This window comes from Trachemys scripta, chromosome 5 (genome assembly GCF_013100865.1).
Source record: "Trachemys scripta elegans isolate TJP31775 chromosome 5, CAS_Tse_1.0, whole genome shotgun sequence".
Taxonomy (NCBI): Eukaryota; Metazoa; Chordata; order Testudines; family Emydidae; genus Trachemys; species Trachemys scripta.
In genome coordinates, this window is record NC_048302.1 from 137,896,594 (window position 1) to 137,915,369 (window position 18,776).

The 18,776-nt window shown below is 50.9% G+C and overlaps 1 protein-coding gene across 2 annotated transcripts in view; it reads right to left on the reverse strand.

Annotated features, from left to right (window-relative positions):
* C5H20orf27 (chromosome 5 C20orf27 homolog) overlaps positions 1-18,776 on the reverse strand; it is a 156,715-nt gene that overhangs the window by 105,493 nt on the left and 32,446 nt on the right. The window contains exon 1 of one of the 2 annotated variants that reach the window (XM_034771760.1): positions 12,246-12,318. In XM_034771760.1, the coding sequence (XP_034627651.1) occupies positions 12,246-12,303 (58 nt within the window). In that variant the 5' untranslated portion in view covers positions 12,304-12,318. Of the gene's footprint in view, positions 1-12,245; positions 12,319-13,575; positions 13,673-18,776 lie in introns of those variants that run through there. The other variant, XM_034771761.1, reaches the window with a different exon arrangement.

An 18,776-nucleotide genomic window follows, 5' to 3' on the forward strand; every position in this document is an offset into this window, starting at 1 on the left:
GTAAAATCAAAGTGATTTAAAACTTTGTGGGTCAGATCGTCAGCTACCTCAACCAAGGACGCGTGTGTTTAAAGAGCTTCATATAAATACAATATTTCGCCACTTCCTACTTTCTGTTGAGTGAAGACCATAGGCACTGATTTCTAATTTACCCATCCACCCGAGGCCCCGCCCCACTCCGCCCCTTTCCCCAAGGCTCCGCCCTCGCTCTGACCCCTCCCACCCACCACTCACTGCTCTCCGTCCTCCCCCAGGCTCCTCCCTGAGACACCAAACAGTTGTTTGGCAGCAGCAGCTGATAAGCACCCGTTCATTTTCTCTGTGGGTACCCCAGCCTGGAACACCCACAGAGTCAGCGCCTGTGGGGAGGATCCTCATGCACTCTGCCCAAAATACGCTTAAACCCAGTTTCGAGGGGATGTGATAAGAGGAGTTACAGGTAAGGAAGAGGCAAAAGACCAAGCCCCAGATTCTGAAAGGTATTTAGGTGCCTAACTCATACCGGGAGATGGGTGCCTAAATACCTTTGAGGATTTGGGCCCCCATGTTACTCCCACTGCAGCAGCCCCTTAGGGCCCATAGTCAGAGACCAGGGTCCAGGCAGGCCACTTGTGTGGTATTAAACCGGACAGCCCTGCTTTTCTAAGGTTTGCCCCCATCCAGGACTGACACAAAACCGGACACGGCTTTGTCCGGCATCAGACTGGGAAGCCCCTTTGAAGAGCGCGCAAGGTTATTTCCAGCCGCTCAGCCACGCCCGCCCATGTCAGCCAATCATAGCAGGCAATAGCCTGGATTGATGGTGTGATGTTATTGACATAAACTGTGACCGTATAGATCATTGTGGCAACCACTGTTATATATTTGCAGCAAATAATGTACAAAGGTTGTCGTGTGAGGTTCTATGAAGAGGTTATGATTTGCTGGTTATAATTATGCTAGCTGTATGTGTGTATCATTTTTGTATTTGATTTTAAGAATATGGGCTATGTACTTGTATCTCAAATGTATTTGATTCTAAGTAGCCTCAGTGAAGCATTTGGTCAGCTTCTTGAGAAAGGACTATTCTCAGTAAGTGCCCAATCAAGAAACACTTAAAAGACAATGAACTTTGGGAGATGCCAATTCACATCTGAACTTTCCTGGGAACATTCAAACTAACATGTAAACAATGGCGTCGGCCTGCAAACTGAGTCATGCATGGACATGTGACTTGCCCATGTGACTCCAGACTCCATCTTGCTGTTGTGATTTTCCACAGTAAGAACAAAAGGGGCCCTTCTGTGGGCAGAGAATATAAAAGGCCCTGAAAACTCCTCCATTTTGTCTTCAATACTGCTTCTGACCTCTGGAGGAACTTTGCTAGAAACTGAAGCTCTGAACAAAGGACTGATGACCCATCCCAGCTGGGGATGTATTCCAGAGACTTGATTTGAACCTGCAGTTTATTCCATTGCTGCTACAAGCCTGAACCAAGAACTTCACCATTACTGTATGTAATTGATTCCATTTAATCAATTCTAGCTCTCATCTATATTTCTTTCTTTTTAGGAATAAACCTTTAGATTTTAGATTCTAAAAGATTGGCAACGGCGTGATTTGTGGGTAAGATCTGACTTGTGTACTGACCTGGGTCTGGGGCTTGGTCCTTTGGGATCAGGAGAACCCTTTTTTTTTTTTTTTACTGAGGTATTGGTTTTCATAACCATTTATCCCCATAACGAGTGGCACTGGTGGTGATACTGGGAAACTGGAGTGTCTACGGGAATTGCTTGTGTTACCTGTGGTTAGCCACTGGGGTAAAACCAGAGTCCTCTCTGTCTGGCTGGTTTGGTGCCTTAGAAGTGGAGAAACCCCAGCCTTGGGCTCTAACTGGCCTGCTTGGAGCAATTTGTCCTGAACGGATACTCTCAGAAGCATCCCACCAAGGGCAGCATCGTTACAGTGGCGTAGTCGGCAGGATCCACATCACCAGGTCAACTGAGCTTTGGCTTAGAGCCCCACGCTATCCACATTTGAATTTTCGGACTGAGAGTTTTGCTGGTTAAAGATCAGTGACCATAAGCCAAAAAGCATCAGCAGAAGCAATGAAACTGCAAGCCTTGAGTTTGAGACAGCCTGCAGTTTGAACATGAACAGAAACTGGCAAAAATTCAAATGAGAGACCGGCAAGCCTTGGCCAGCTGGAGAACGCAGCTAAGGAAAGGAATGCTGAATTAGAAAAAGAAGCTGTTAACAGAGAGGAAAGGGCTCAGCGGGATCATATGGAGCGGCTGGCTGCTGAGGAGAGGGTTGCCAGACTTAGGCGCCAAGTCAAAAAAAGCAAGGGAAGAACAGCTAAAATTGTATCCTTGTGTCCAGTTTATAAACTGTGTTGCTCTGTTGTATTACTATGAGCCGTTTTCTGTGTTTAACCCATTGTGCTATAACCTAGGGGGGAATAGCGGTTTGTCTGTGAATGAAGTGTATGAATGTCTGTCTAATGCCTCAGACGTGAATCTGGAATTAGATCAAGCACAGAAAGATCTCATTGGTCAGGAAAATGTTTCTCAGAAGCAAATGAAAGTGGATGGTCAGGTTAAAGCCCTAGCTGAGGAAGGCAAGGAAAGTTTAAATGAGCCTAGGCAGCCTTGTGAGCTGATGGTGTTGTCTAGTCAGCAGTTTGGGAAGGCAGGGAGAGTGGAAGAGGAGTGTCCCTATACCTTACCTAATGACAGGTTTCAGAGTAGCAGCCGTGTTAGTCTGTATCCGCAAAAAGATGCCACAAGTACTCCTGTTCTTCTTTATACCTTACCTGTTACCTGTGTGGAGATCTGTAACGGTGAAGGAAATGTGCCTGTGTCCCTCAGGGGTATTGACTTGCCTATGGAGGGAGCTACCCCGGCCTCCAAGCAGTTGTCTGTGAAGAGCCTTGTGCGCTGGGACAAGGGAAATGAAATCCCAAGCTGTGTGTCTGGTAAAGGAGAAGATGTCTCCAGTTCTTTGTCTATGGAGCAGACAGAAGGTGCCTTTCAGCCTGTGAGGGTTAAGGGTAGTGCAGCTGTCTCAGAGTTGGTTCTGAATTCAACTAAAGCCCAGGAGGGGAATGGTCCTGAGTTTGCATCTGCTGGGGAGAATGGCACTGTAACTAGGTTGCATCCAGTTAGTGTCTTAGCAAAATCCCAGAGACCAGACAATTCTGGTGCTTGTATTTTGCCTGTTGCTAGTGTGTGGCAGGAAAAGGATGTAACAACTCTGTCTGATCAAGGTGATATCCTAGCCAGGGTGCAAGGAGAGCAGAAAGGTGATTTAATTGTGTTACCCACTGCCGGTGTGGAAACTTGTAGCAAGAAGGAAAAGATTCCTGAACTTGTGTGGGCAAAGGGAAGGAGAATGTTTCTAACCTTTTAACTATGAAATCTAGCAGTTTGCCTGAAAGGGGATTGTGTAGGAATCCGCCTGATGGGCCAAAGGTGATCCTGAATGTAAGGGAGACCCAGCAAGAGTCTGTTGTTGCTCAGGAAAGCGTTCCCTTGGAGCAAGCCCTAGGTGAAGAGGGTAAGGGCAGAATTTCTGTGAGGGGTGAATTGTTGTTTAAAGAAGCTCCTAGAGAAAGGAATCCTCATGGTAATCTGTGCAAGCAGCTAGCTACAACTGAAGGGTATGGAAGTAATTCTTTTTTTTTTTTTTTAAATAGGGAGCTATACCTATCTCCTAGAACTGGAAGGGACCTTGAAAGGTCATCAAGTCCAGTCCCCTGCCTTCACAGCAGGACCAAGTACTGTCCCTGACAAATTTTGACCCCAGTTCCCTAAATGGCCCCCTCAAGGATTGAATTCACAACCCTCGGTTTACCAGGCCAATGCTCAAACCACTGAGCTATCCCTCCCCCCTTGACTTAATCAAGAAAGTTTCAGCTCCTAACAGCCAGAAATTTTCTGTTGTGAATGGATCCACTGACTTTCCTTTTGAAAGATCCAGTGTGGATTGCTTAGAAAAGGTCTCAGATGAAATGAAAATTGTCAAGGAATTTGAACAGCCCTATAACCAAGTGGCTGTGTTTGGCCAGCTTGTTGGGAAGACAATGGTGTTGGAACAGGAATGTCTCCATGCTAATTCTGTGAGTGAGCAGTCTGTGCTTCAGGGTCTGAGGACAGATTTGGTTACTGGTGTTTCAGAACAGAACAGTTTTATGGCTAAATGCTTAAGGATGCAGGGGAGAACAAGCAAACTCTCACCCTCAGACTCTTTGGGTTTGTGTGGTATCTCTTTAAGAGAGTCCAGCCTTGGAATTGGTAGCAGTTAAGGATCTGAAAACTGGTGAACAGGGTTCTGTCTGTGTTGATGCAAATTACCTGGCTGATAGGCAGAAGAAAGGTTTCAGAGTAGCAGCCGTGTTAGTCTGTATCCGCAAAAAGAACAGGAGTACTTGTGGCACCTTAGAAACTAACAAATATATATGCTCAAATAAATTTGTTAGTCTCTAAGGTGCCACAAGTACTCCTGTTCTTTTTTTAGGGAGAAGAAAGACTTGCTAATAGCTCTTAGCAAAGAGAGCCCACCCAATCAGCCAGTGAATTCTGTTAAGCAAGAGAAATCAGGGTTTGATCCTACAGGACAAGGAGAAAAAAAATAACTTAATTTTGCAAAGGGAAGTCACAGAGTAACCCTAAAAGGCCCAAACTCCAGTGGCATCAAGCCAAAGGTATGGCATAACAAAAACGAGTGTAGATGGACACTTGCAATGGATTTGTTGCTATTGCTAATGGTAATTTTGGTAACTAATGTGTTGTTATTACCAAAAACTGTAAAAATATACTATGTGCCTAATCTTTTGGAAAATCCCTTAATCATGCTAAGAGTGATACATAAGAACACACTTTATGTTAAAAGGCCTTGTAATACGGATGGTTCACAGTTAGGGTATGTACAAAAACAACAAGGAGTCTGGTGGCACCTTAAAGACGAACAGATTTATTTGGGCATAAGCTTTCGGGGGTAAAAACCTCACTTCTTCAGAAGTAACTTCTTCCGTTAGGGTATGTCTACAATACCCACCGGATCGGCAGGTAGTGATCGATCTATCGGGGATCAATGTCTCATGTCTCGTCTAGATGCAATAAATCGATCCCCGTCGACTCCGGAACTCCACCAGGGCGAGAGGTGGAAGCGGAGTCGACGGGGGAGCGACGGCCGTCAATCCCGCACCGCGAGGATGCAAAGTAAGTCAATCTACGTTGATCTAAGATATGTCAACTTCAGCTACGCTATTCTCGTAGCTGAAGTTGCGTATCTTAGATCAATCCCCCCCAGTGCAGACCAGGTCAAAGTGCCTGTAAACCATCTTGGAACTTTTCACAGGAAAAAAGACATTCCAAGCCTAAAGTGCTGTATAAAAGGGGAAAACAGAGACACACGAGCGTATTGCTTTCACGGCTAAATGCCAAGATTCCTCTACTATGGATAACATTAATATCTACATTGTCTTGATATTAATTGGATTCCAAACGTTTGCCAGAGCTTGGATGGATAAAGCTATGTCCTTTAGCTCTTGGCAAGATCACATGAGGCATACAGGAACCATGTTCCAAGAGCAGATCCAATCCACTATTGTTCTAACTAAGTTTTACCTTAAGTTTGTAAAAAGATTCAATCATGTTATTGAACACGACTTGAATAAACCATTTCTGTTATACACCAATACTAGCTGTCGTAAGACAGAACCAAGGATAGGGAGCCCTTGGGATGCAGTCAGTGATGTTTGTGTCATCCCTTCCTGCATCAATTTTGCATTGGGGGTGTGACATTATTGACCTAAACTGTGACTGTATAGATCATTGTTGCAACCACTGTTATATATTTGCAGCAAATATTGTACAAAGGTTGTCGTGTGAGGTGTCTATGAAGAGGTTATGATTTGCTGGTTATAATTATGCTAGCTGTATGTGTGCATCATTTTTGTATTTGAAGTTAAGAATATGGGCTATGTACTTGGAATCAAATACATCTGAGATACAAGTAGCCTCAGTAAAGCATTTGGTCATCTTCTTGAGAAAGGACTAGTCTCAGTAAGTGCCCAATAAAGAAACACTTAAGTGACAATGAACTTTAGGAGACGCCAATCCACATCTGAGCTTTCCTGGGAACGTTCAAACTAACATGTAAGCAGTGGCGTCAGCCTGCAAACTGAGTCATGCATGCCCATGTGACTCCAGAGTCCTTACTGTGGAAAATCACAGCAGTAAGATGAACAAAGGGGTGTCCTTCCACGGGCAGAGAATATTAAAGGCCGTGAAAACGCCTCCATTTTGTCTTCAATCCTGCTTCTTACTTCTGGGGGAACCTTGCTAGACACTGAAGCTCTGAACAAAGGACAGAATGACCCATCCCCAGCTGGGGATGTACTCCAGAGACTTGATTTGAACCTGCAGTTTATTCCATCACTGCTACAAGCCTGAACCAAGAACTTTGCTATTACTGTATGTAATTCTATTTAATCAATTCTAGCTCTCATCTATATTTCTTTTTTTATTAATAAACCATTAGATTTTAGATTCTAAAGGATTGGCAACAGCGTGATTTGTGGGTAAGATCTGACTTGTGTATTGACCTGGGTCTGGGGCTTGGTCCTTTGGGATTGAGAGAACTTTTTTTCTTTTACTGGGGTATTAGTTTTCATAAGCATTTATCCCCATAACGAGTGGCACTGGTGGTGATACTGGGGAAACTGGAGTGTCTAAGGGAATTGCTTGTATAACTTATGGTTAGCCACTGGGGTAAAACCAAAGTCCTCTCTGACTGGCTGGTTTGGTGCCTTAGAAGTGGAGAAACCCCAGCCTTGGGCCGTAACTGCCCTGCTCTAAGCAATTTGTCCTGAATTGACACTCTTAAAAGTGTCTCACCAAGGGCAGCATCGTTACAGATGGGTAACAGCCCAGAAGCTGGCCACAGAGAACACTGGAGGCGGTGTCTGGGCCAATGGGCTCTTCCAAACAGCTGGGTGGAGAAGGAACACTGACCAATGGAAACACCTAGGGGGTGGTGCTTTGCAGGAGCCCTGGCCAATGGGTGTGAGGTGATGCAGAATTTGGGAGTACGCCCAATAGGGTGTTTTGGGGCAATACCCAAAAGCGGCAGCAGCCAACGAGCAACAGGCTTTGTAGCGAGCGGCCAGGCCTGCAATGCAGGGAGCAGTTGGCTGGAGGCAGAAGGAGACATGGAGCAAGGATAGGAAGGCGGGTAAGGGGTGTGCCCTTAAAAGCGGTGTCCTCTGTGTGGCATGACCTCGCACTCACCGTGCGTCCAAGGTCACGCCGGCAGGGGCAGGCTCACACCGTTCCCGGCAGGACCGGAACGTCCAGCATTCTGCGACTGCGTGAGCGGCCACCCTATCAGGACCTCCTGGTCCACACGTGCCCTAAGCCTCCGTGCCCCAGAGAGCTCGCATCTACGATTGAGCTGCAAAGCAGCAGCTGAACAGACAAACGGGACAGCGGCGGAAGGACAAGGGGAGAACGGAGAGGGGGGGAGTCTATCTTGTCACGGCGGTCTTAGCGGGCATAGTGCACGGGCCAAGGAGTAGAGAAGAAAAGGTGCAAGTCGTATCGACGTAGATTCACCTCTCAATTTAGCCCTCAGTCTCTGCAGAAAGCTAAGGGATAAACTTAGACGTGCAGGTGGGGGGCAGGGACAATCTGTAGGGTGTATTAAACAAAGGAAGGTTATTGAGAAGTTTGGGTTCTAGCCATTTAGACTCACAAGGGGGCTGGCAAATTAGCTTGGCCCTGAGGCTCCTGAGGGACATACGGGGGCGGGAGGGGAGCTCAAGGAAGCCTGGGGCTTGCTGGAGCTAGACCCGAGTTTTAACCACATGCAGCAGACGCTCCCGGGTTCCATTCTCAAGGATCTTGGAGCACCCTGCCTTTGGTTTGATGCCAGGCTCCCCAAACCGGTTTCTCCACAGAGAAAGGATGGGTAAGTATCAGACAGACCGCGCTCACTCCTAACGCTGCTCCATCTGCCGCGTCACCTTACTAGAGAACTAGGACAGCACATGGGGCTGCCTTCAACTGTCTACCTGCACCAGCATCCTTGCAATTCCGCAGCGTCACCCGGAAGCTCCCCGACAGCTGGGCTCCATCAGCTGCCACAACGCTCGATCCAGGCATCTCAACTACCAGGAAGAGCCGCTTGGCTCGTCTTCCAGCACCTCAAGTCTTCGAGGAGATGGCAACGTATTTGAACCACCTCCAGATCCCATCAGTTCCACGGTCACTCACATGTCCTGAGGTTTCACCAGTGACACTTTATCCTCCAGCTAATGGGCAAACTCACTACTGGAACTGGAAGTCCTTCACATTCCTTCTCGCACCTGCCTGTGGACCACACCCCTGTGACACTGACAGGCCCATGCGTGAAAGAGGTTTGACGACAGACAGAGCCCAGGCTCGCAGGGCTTGCAAAGGGCCCAAAGCCACAGATTTTGCCATGGAAAAATCCTATTGCCCAGGCCCCCGGAGCAAGAAGTGCCGTGCTCAGAGTAAAAATCATGCCCAGGGCCACAGATACCGCATGTGCCTAAAGCAACTGCATGACAGCTCATTATGTTTATTAGGGTTGTGCCTGAAGGCCATCCAGGAACAGACAGTCGCTGGAGTCCTCAGGTTCTCCAGAGAGCACGGACAGGCTTCTGAACTGCTACAGCAGAAGGCAGCACTGCAAGCTTTGCCTCCTGGAATTAAGGGCACGCAGTGTGGGCCCCCTACTGCAGCTCTTCTGCGTGCTGGGGACTCCCTGCCTTCAATGGGAAGTCTGTGTCCAGGACTGGGCCCTTAGCAAATACTGGGCCCTTGACTGCTTCTGGTTTTGCAGAAACAGCCTCCCAGTCTGCAGCGCAGCTGATGTCGGCACGGCTGGCTGCCTGGTGTGAAGGTGTAAAGTGGCATCACGGTGCCCAGCAAAGGCTGTCCACACGCAGATACACTCTGTATAAAGTCAGAAGTTATGCCCTTGCCTGGAGTTTGTAAAGCCAGACCCCTGCCTAACCCTCCTCCTTCCCAGCCGGGGCTCCCCAAGCACTCCTACCTTCAGGCTAGTCAGCCCCAGCCCCTAGCATCCTCCCTGCCGGACCATTCCCACCTCCCTGGAAGAAATTAAACCAGCCACCCCGCCTTGGTGCCGACCCCTGACAAGTGGGGTTTCATTCACAGCCTGACCCAGTGCGATGCTGCTTTGGATTTCAGAGGTGGACACCCACATACGTAACTTATCCAGCACCATCATTTCACCACGTTGGCCACTCAGTCCTCTTCCTCCTGCCTGCTGCACCATCTTTCCCCGTTTCAACGCTGGGGGCGGATCGAGAACATTAGCAGGATACAGTCCCAGGAAGATTCTGTTTGCACCTGGACCCACATGGCACCTGGCTTTACGGAGGCCTCGTCTCTCAGGCCATTGGGCCACGTACAAGATAAACCTTATGGGAAGACAGCACACAGCTTGCAAGCATGTGAGACCAGCTGATTAGACACGTGTTACTAGGCCTTCGGAACATAGCACTCCCCGGATCAGCTCAGAACAGGGGGCCCTTCCAGCCAAGCATCTTCGTCTGGCATGGGAGCCAGATGCTTTGGCTGAAGTCACAAAGGACCGTGCGGCTAACCGGGTTCCTGGGGAGTTCTTCTCGGAATTCTTTCTGCCTGTTCACATCCTGCTTGCCAAGACGCGTGGCCCGGGGGGTGGGAGGCCCCGTGAAAGGGGCTGAGCTGCAGGGCTCTGTCCTCCTTTGTGAGCTGCGTTCCTGGAGAAGGGAACGCTTGGCCGGCTGCGGTTTCTAACCCTTCCACGCCCAGATTTGGCTGGGGGGGGGGGTTTGCTGGTGCAATTATTTGGCTGAGAGCTGCCCAGCCCCACCCCGACGCTGTTACATTTTGTGACCGCTCTAAAATGCTGAAACACGCAGCTGATTATGAGCAGTTAGCAGCATTCCTCCACAGCCCTCTGTCCGCAAAGCCAACTGCTCTGCCTGGCGAGTTCTTCCTCTCTCCCAAAATGATCCTCTACAGCACCATCTACAGAGCAGAGGGCCCGCGCTGCAGTGCCAGCTCCTCTCCTCCCGTGAGTCGCAGGGCACGAAACACACCTGGACTATGGGAAATGCCTCCTCTGCCCCCGGAGCAAAGAGAGGCAGGGCACACCACACTGTGACGGCCAATCACGCTCCTCGCCCCAGGAATGAGGCGATGCCCTGGTGCACAAAGACAATGGGATGGATGTGGGGAGAGACACTGGTTAAAACCTCTCTCCGGGAACTGAGCCCTAGTATCCAAGCCTGGGGCAAGATGCAGAGGGGGGTCCCCGAGATGGCAGCAATCCCCGTGTTCCTGCTCCACAAGGGATGGTGGCAGTGGTTATGTACCGCAGAAGATCTAGTACTCATGACCTCCTCTAGTCCAGCACTCCCGGCGCACAGACCCCCCTCGAGGCAGAGAGAAACCCTCCACTTCCACCAGGTCTGGGGCTCTGCGTAGGGTCGAGTGGCAGGTTTGTGCCCCCGCCCCAGCACTATACAGCAGCCATCCCAAAAGCTCCCAGCTGGCAGAGACGCCAGAGCAGATTGTTACATTCTTAAAGAAAACCTTCGAAGCACAAGGTCTTTCAACTACCAAAATGTGAGAATAATTAACCCAGCATTGTTCCTCCAAAATCACTTGGCAAAGAAACTGCTTCTATTTGCATTCAAAAAAAAGGCTTCAAGATGCACAAGTCTGCACCCAGCATCGGGTGCCCCTCCCTCCACTGCAGGATTCCTACAGCACTTGAGAATTAATGGAATTAGTACTCCAGCCCTTGAAACGGGCCCCCCCAGCCTTCCCAGGGCTGAGGGGAACAGGCACCCGTTGCCTCTGCTCCCGGGCTGCTTTGCGAGCACCAAACAAGGATGCTGAAGCCAAAGGATGGGGCGGGGGTGGAGGGGGGCCACCAGACACTGCTCAACTGGCAGATGGTGAGAACGAAGGGAAAGGGGGAGAGGCGGCAGGTCTGACTCCCTCGTCCACTTACACCCGTTGTTGTAGGATCTGAGCCTCAGTCCCTAATGGATTTATCCTCACAACCTCCCTCGGCTGCCAAGTTCCAGCTCCTCGCAAAGCCATTAGGCTACGCTGAGGAACTTGAAATAAAAATCAGCTTGTGTAGCCACAACAGCAGCCCGGCCAGGTGTGAGCGCCAGGGCACGCCTGACCTGCATGCAAAGGGACTAGAGGCGGGGACCTCGCAATGCAGGAACGTGAGTCAGCAAGAAAGCTGCTCACTCCGGATTAGAGAGATTATCTAGCGGTGCGTTTCTCTCACATCCCTTTGGGTGGGCTGGGGGGAAGGCGTCTTACTCTAGGATCTGCCATGGAAGGGGAGAAGTTGGCCAACATCATGAGCGATTTCACCTACCCTGTCCCCAGCAGGGTCACCGTAGTCAATCGCCAGAGGGCCCAGCCTAGTGACCAGTGCCCTGAGGGATAGCCCAGTGGCTTGAGCATTGACCTACTAAACCTAGGGTTGTGAGTTCAATCCTTAAGGGGGCCATTTAGGGAACTGGGGTAAAAATCTGTCAGATTGGTCCTGCTTTGAGCAGGGGGTTGGACTAGATACCTCCTGAGGTCCCTTCCAACCCTGAGATTCTATGACCAGTGCCCTGCACAGCCATGCCCAGGCCCTAGGTTCAGGGCAGAGGCTGCCCCCGGCCTGGCTGAGCAGGGCTGAAATGCAGCGCAAGGGAACCCCAGATGGTTCCTCTGCCCTGGAAAGGGGGTGGCCGGGACAGGGTGTTGTGAGAGGGACAGCAAGCAGCAGAACAAACGGGGCTAGTAACTACCAGCCCGTCATCTCCGGGGGGGCAGGGAACCCCCCCGAGCTCCCTGCAGCTCATTCGGACACGAGGCTGCATTGGCACCTCTCCCCATCCACAAGCCCCCACTAGGTGTCGGGGACGAGACCCACTCAGCCACGGCGAGTCAGGGCACATGAACGCAGGCTCAGTGCTTCCCTAGTGACACAGCCCCCTAGATTCCACACGTCCCACTGGGAGGCGACTGCTGGCCCAGGAGAGCGGCACAGTGGGATCCAGCTACGATCCCCACGGCCTGCAGAGTGCCAGCTCGGCAAAGCACCAACAGAGGGGCTGCCATGGGGCAAAGGTGGGACCCTGCCCCCCATTTAAACGCCCCTCTCCCAGCGGAGCAGGATGGCAGTGCTTGGATGTTCATAGTTACCAGCGGTGGAAGGTGCAGGTTTGTCCTTCAGCCTAGGAAGCCTGGGGGGTCTCAACATTCAGTGGCCACAGCAGACTAAGCGAGTCTCCTCTATCTCACCCCCTGCAAAGCCTCAAGTGCCGTGGCGCTAACAAGGGCAGCTGCAGACTGAGCAGCCAGCCCAAGGAGGAGGGCAGGGGCTCAGGCATCCCAACCCCATAGCCACAGCAAGGGGGGCGAGCCCACAGCACTGGCCCCAGGATCCCCCGCTTGGCTGCCGATCAGCAGCTTACGGAGAGCGGAACCGGAGCCAGCTGCACTGGCAGATTTTCAGCGCAGGAGGGAAGAGCTCCCGTGTTCCTGGGTAAAATCCCTTCGGGGCAAACAAGCAGCCCCCAGCAGCCAATAGAGGTATTCGATAGCGTCCAAGTTCACTCCCAGACTGAGAGGAGAGAAACGCAGCGCTGGGCACTTTAAAAATAAAACAAGCAAGGAGACACACAGATAGCCTCTTCTCTCTTTGTCAGTCCTGAGACATGGTGCCCCCAGGGCACATAGCACCAGTTTCCTTCCCAAGCACGAACGAAATCAAACTGACTGTGAATTGCACTGACCGGACTCGGCACTGAGCTGGGCACAGGAAAGCCATTATCAGACAGCTGGGATCATGGACTGAAAATACACCAACCGGCAGCCAAACCCCACCGGCAATGAGAAAAGGCAGCCTGTCTCTCCCCCATCACACACCTCTCACCTATTGACCCAGCCCCTCTCCCTGACTAGGGGAGGCATTGCCAGTACCCTGGCAAGCCCCTGGACTGCATCTGGCTAAGTACCGCAGCAAGACCCATCCCCGCTGCAGACTGAATGCGCAGGCAGTCACTCAAGTTGCAGCAAAGCCACAAAATGTCATTGGATTCCCCCTCCCTATCCTGGCTTCCCTTGTCAAAGCTCCGGATCGAAGCTACAGATGCCCAGGTGGGTGTGCAAACAAAGTTACGGCGCCTCGATGAAGGTGACTCGTCTCGCAACAGCGGCTTGAAGAAATGGTTCTAGATCAGACTCGCCAAGTAACTGCGACGGGTCGGGGAAAGTGCCAGCACCTGCCTCCCCAAAATGCAGGATTAAAATATGTTCAAGTTCTAAAATCTAAAGTGGAAGGGAAGTTCAACTTTCAAGATCAGAGACAAGATTTGACTTCAAGGGCTAAACTATTTTGAATTTCAAATTTACCACCCTGTCTTAGCCGGGTTTCTGCCAGTAGCAGAGAAAAACAATTCAACTTGCAAGAGAGCAGGAGCTCGGTCCCTGCTTACGCAGCTCAGAGAGCCCCCACAGCATGGTCACTTACCCTTATTAGCTGCAGCCATCTATCCCACAAGCGTGTTAAAACTTCAGACGAATGGGCAGAAGGCCATCCTCCACACAGCGACCTCTTCGAACACAAGCTGGGGAAGGGAAGGGGACAGAATTGGACAGGTTAGCAGGGGGAAGAATCAACCTATCATCCGATCACTGCCTGCAGGAAGGTTTTGTATTGAAGCACTGCATCCGATCAGCGCCCGAAAAGGCTTCTTCTGGGTCCTAGCGTCTGACAGGGGTAAGACACTCAGAAAACCACGCTAAGGCTGCGGTGCGACAAGTGGAAGCAGGAGCAGAACATCCCCTGTAAAAGCCAATCCTCCAGCTGGAACTTGGTCCTGGAGCATACGCTCAAGCACAGTCCTGCCTCTGGAGTCACGCAGAGGCTCTGTCTAGCCGCAGGACCGCCGAGGCAGGACAACCCCAAGGGTTAAAGCAGGCTAAGCGGTGCTCAGCGGGGAAGTGGATGGTGAGAGCAGCCTCCCTGCAGCTTCTATGAATTAAAAGATCCCCTTGCTTCTTGGGAACAAAGGAGCACTCATATAAATACCCTGGAACCGACTTCAGCTCTCAAGCAGTCGCCTTCAGCCGCTTGGGTGACAGACGCTGGGCTTGGTCGGGCACTCAGCACAACACGGCTCAGTCCCCAGCTCACCTCGAGCGAGTCACTAACCTATGGGCCTCAGATCCCCATAACACATTTCCCTTCTCCCGCCCTTTGTCTCGTCTACTTCAATTTTGGGGGTAGGAGCTGCCTCTTATGCTGCCTCCCTCCATAATGCGGCCCTGCTCTTAGCTGAGCCCCCCAGGTGTTACTGCATTACAAACGGGAAACGTGCCATGCCACATAAAGGTAGAAGCGTTTCATAAGGAAACCAATCTCCTTTTAAAGGAAAGGGCAGCAGCCTGGTTTAGTGGAGCAGGCAACTGGGAGACAGAAGACCTACTCCCAGCCACTGGCTTGCCGTGTGACCCTGAGCAAAAAGCTGCTGTGCCTCGGTTTCCCCATCTGTACAATGGGGGAGGGCCCAGACAACCTTGACTTTCAAAGCACTGAGTTGTCAGCTAAAACGACGCTATGTAAATATTTTTCTATTCTAAAAGAAGCAGAAGAGAGTGATTATCCAGAGACAGATTTCAAACAGCAGATGTGTATCCCACCACGGATGTAGCTCCCAGAAATGGTGTAAAACAGAGCCTTTACCTAACACTTGGGTTTTTTCCCTGAGAAATATCCTTAATGCATTCCCCCCGCCCAGCCAGAACCAGTTGCTAGAGTTTCATTAACACTTTTTTTTAAACACTACAACATTTCTCCAGAGTCTCAACACAGAACAGTTTGTACCAGATACCAGCGCACACTTCTACTGAAAGTTGTTTGCAGACACGTCAGAGATTAAAAATAGGGCTTTGCCTCAGTTCTCGTCAAATCGCCCGTCTCCCCCACTCTTTTCTCGTTGATGCTGCGGCACCATCCACGCTCTCACTTGGGATGAAGCGCCTGGCCCTGCCTGCATCACGAGACATGGGTCAAAGCCACCTCTAGCCCTGCCCTTATTCCCACAACAGCCAAGACAGACCCCAGAATGCCCAGACGTAAGGAGAGGAGGTGGAGCCGCTGTCCTGGTCCCCTCCAGCCTCACAGTGCAGAAGAGGCCCCATAACAGAAACAAAGACACTGGAGTACATCCATATGATCTGCCAGACGAAGGACAAGGGAACCTAGGACTCCTAGTGGTATCCAGAGCTCCAGATGGGAAGCTGAGGAGTTTACAGAGCTGCTGCCCCGCACGGTACTGAGGTCCCCAGTCCTCAAGCTGTCAAATAGACAATCTCAATGACGCGGTGGTACCTGGCCTCATGGAAACCAGGAGATTCTCCCCGGCAGCCTCTGGACCTACACATGCAGCTGGACACATCCCGGATTCTATCTTCAGCCTAGAACTGGACATTGGAGATGCCACCAACATACCACTCTCTTGGTCTGACCAACGCCTCATCCAGGCAGAGATCAGAGGGGTAGCGAGCAACCCTAGATGACCCGTCCCCAAAAATCCCTAAGACTTTCAACTCATCCAAGGAGAACAAGCCACCCAGACACACTAACTCATGGGTACCTTGGCTAGGTAACAGTACAATCTCCTGACTGACATCCCCCACCACGGACACCTTGGCCCCAAGCCATCCACTCCCCCCACCACCACACCGACCAAGAATATTGCCTTGAGCTACTGCAGATGAAGCGCAGAGGGAGAACGTTAGACACCAGTGATGTTAGAAACAAAACCAACCACCTGAATCCCTCTGCCAGAAGCACAACCACCACCTCCAGGACAATGCCACTGCTGTAAAGAAGGCAAAACAAGCCTTTCATTCCACCACAATCTCCACTGCACCAGCCAGCAGTTCTTCTGCACAGCGAACTGGCTGATGAACCCAGACAGCAGACCCAAGCACCGACCCTTGCCAAGGGCTGTCAGCACACATCACTGATAAGGTCCCTTTTTCAAACAAGAAACGGCAAAAATTAGCTCTATGCAATCCCACTGGAGCGCTGATCTGCAAAATCTTCATAACTGGTGATGATGCAGGAGAAGAAAAATACCCAGCTTGACCCTCTGATCCCAGAGGGAGTTGGGAGAGCTGGCCAATAGGAAAAAAAAATGACTTGCAAACTCAGACCACCTTATATGGCAACTGCGACTCAGAAAGCAAATGTTTCTGAAGACTGGCACACTGCTAATATAGTGCCTATTTTTAAAGAGAACCCTGGATTTCCTTTGGCAATCAGGAAAGAAAATCCTGACCATTATACATTAGCAGAGTATAAATCAAATGGCTAGTCCACAACAGAAAGAACAGAGCAGAAATAAAGGGTCAAAGACGAGAAACAGAACAATGAAACTTAGAAATACTTCCACATGGAGAGAGCTTGAAAAGACTGGAATTCTTTATTGGAGGGAGGAGACAAAGGGAGGGCTGTAACAGAGGGACCCACCAGGTTTCTTACACTAAGCAACCTTTGTCAAAGGCACCTTTTCTCCTCCATGCATATGTTCTCTGGCTGTGCTCACAATATCGTCTGACTACTCCAATGCTGTGTGCTCCTGCTAGCCCCCAAAGCCAGCACCACCACAGGAGAAGGAACTAGATTCTATTCCTTCCCACGCCGCTACCCAATTGTTCACTCATCTCCAGTTACAGGGACAATCCATTACGTCTTTGCGAGCCTACTGAAGGGTGGCTCTGCAGAACCTTGGTACTGCTCATGGTGCACTAGAACAGCGGTCTTCAATCTGTGGAGTCTGCCCCCTAGGGGGGCAGAGAGTAACATTTGGGGAGCACAACTGGAGCCCGGCCACCAGGGGTCCCGGCCACCGGTCCCACACCTGGGGATCCGCTCCTGCCCCCGCCCCCAGCTGTGGCTCCAGCCTCAGCCCCCTTAACCCTGACCACATCCCCCCCTCCTGGAGCCGTGGCCCTGCTCCTGGCTCCATGGAAGGGGGGGGACATGCGAACATGGGTAAGGGGGGGCATGAGGTAAAAAGTTTCTGGACCACTGCTCTAGAAGGAAGAAACCCAGCTTGATTCTCTGATCCCAGCCCAAGTTGGCAGGGCTGGCAGTTAGAAAAAAATATACTATTTTAGTTGTAAACTGAGCACTTCTTATATAGAAATTGAGACTCAAGACACAGAGCCCCGTGATGTCCGTTTTACTGAGTCACTGTTCAGAGTAAAGCACTTTGCAGAGGAAGTTTGCTGCAATCGGATTTTAACTGGGACAGTTTTTAACCCACCAAAAATTTTAAAGCTCGCAAGTTCTTCGGATTCCAGTTCCAACTTTCTAAAAGTCATCCAGCTTCAAATCTCAGGAAAGGTGAATTAATTCACCAGGTACAATATAGCCTGGCCTAGATCTGATTATAACAGAGAGTGACATCACATATCTCCGTGTTATCCACATACTGCAAGGAAACGAATGAACAGATCCAGTCCTGCTCTTAATAAAACCGTTTTCCAATAGCACCGTAGATCCAGCAAAACACACAGACTCCGTCGGTTAGAGAAACTCAAACCTGTAAGGAAACAGAGCTCAGTTCTTGGAGGTGAGTAACAAAGCTTAGCTGGGTTTTAAATGAAACACAGATTTACATGCTGAATGCCCCAGGACCGGTACCAGGCTTAGGGCTGGGACAAAGATTCAGCATAGAAATAAAGTTTTAATTCGCTTTCCTAAAAATTCTTCATAGCCTCCAGCAGGGTCTGCTACCAATGCACCAAAACGCATCCGTCTGGACCAGGGGGTCACAACCTTTTTCTTGCTGAGGCCTCAACATGCTATAAAAATGCCAAGGTCTGGCAGAGGGGGGAGAAACTTGGGGCTCTGGGCCAGGAGGGACCCTGGGGCACAGGCATAGTTTTACTTCTAATTGGGGGGCAAGAGCTGGCAGGACTCAAGCCAGCTCCACATAGCAGGGCCCAGGGAGGGAGCGTCACCTCCAGCCCCTGACTCACTCAGGAGGCTGCTCGCCTGTCTGGGCTGTGGGGGAACGCAACCAAAAATATAACTCAAAGGTGGGACTTTGGTCAAAGAGTCTGAAAACCACTCAGGGTGCAGGGGGGGTAGCTGGGGGCTGTGTGCAGGCAGGGGGGTGGTTCAGGGTGCAGGGTTGGGGTAGCTCAGGGTGCAGGGAGGGGGTAGCTAGGGGATGTGTGCAGGCAGGGGGGTGGTTCAGGGTGCAGGCTTGGGGTAGCTCAGGGTGCAGGGGGGTAGCTAGGGGCTGTGTGCAGGCAGGGGGGTGGTTCAGGGTGCAGGGAGGGGGTAGCTAGGGGATGTGTGTGGGTGGAGGGGGCTCCCAGTGCTGCTCCCACCTTCGGCAGGCGGGGGGAGGGTGCTGGGGCTCCTGGCTTCAGCTAGGGTTACCATTCGTCCGGATTTACCCGGACATGTCCTCTTTTTTGTACTAAAAATAGCGTCCGGGGGGAATTTGTAAAGCACTCACAATGTCCGGGATTTCCCCCCTCCCCCGGCAGAGCAGAGCGAGCGGCTGGGAGGGCTGCAGGAAAGTCCCGGGCTGGACTCCGGAGCAGCTGTAGAGGAGCCGGATCTGCCCTGCATTCTGAGCAAGTGTCTCAGCACAAAGTGCAGCCCTCCCCTTTTGCAACTGGGAGCGGTTTCTGCCATGCAGC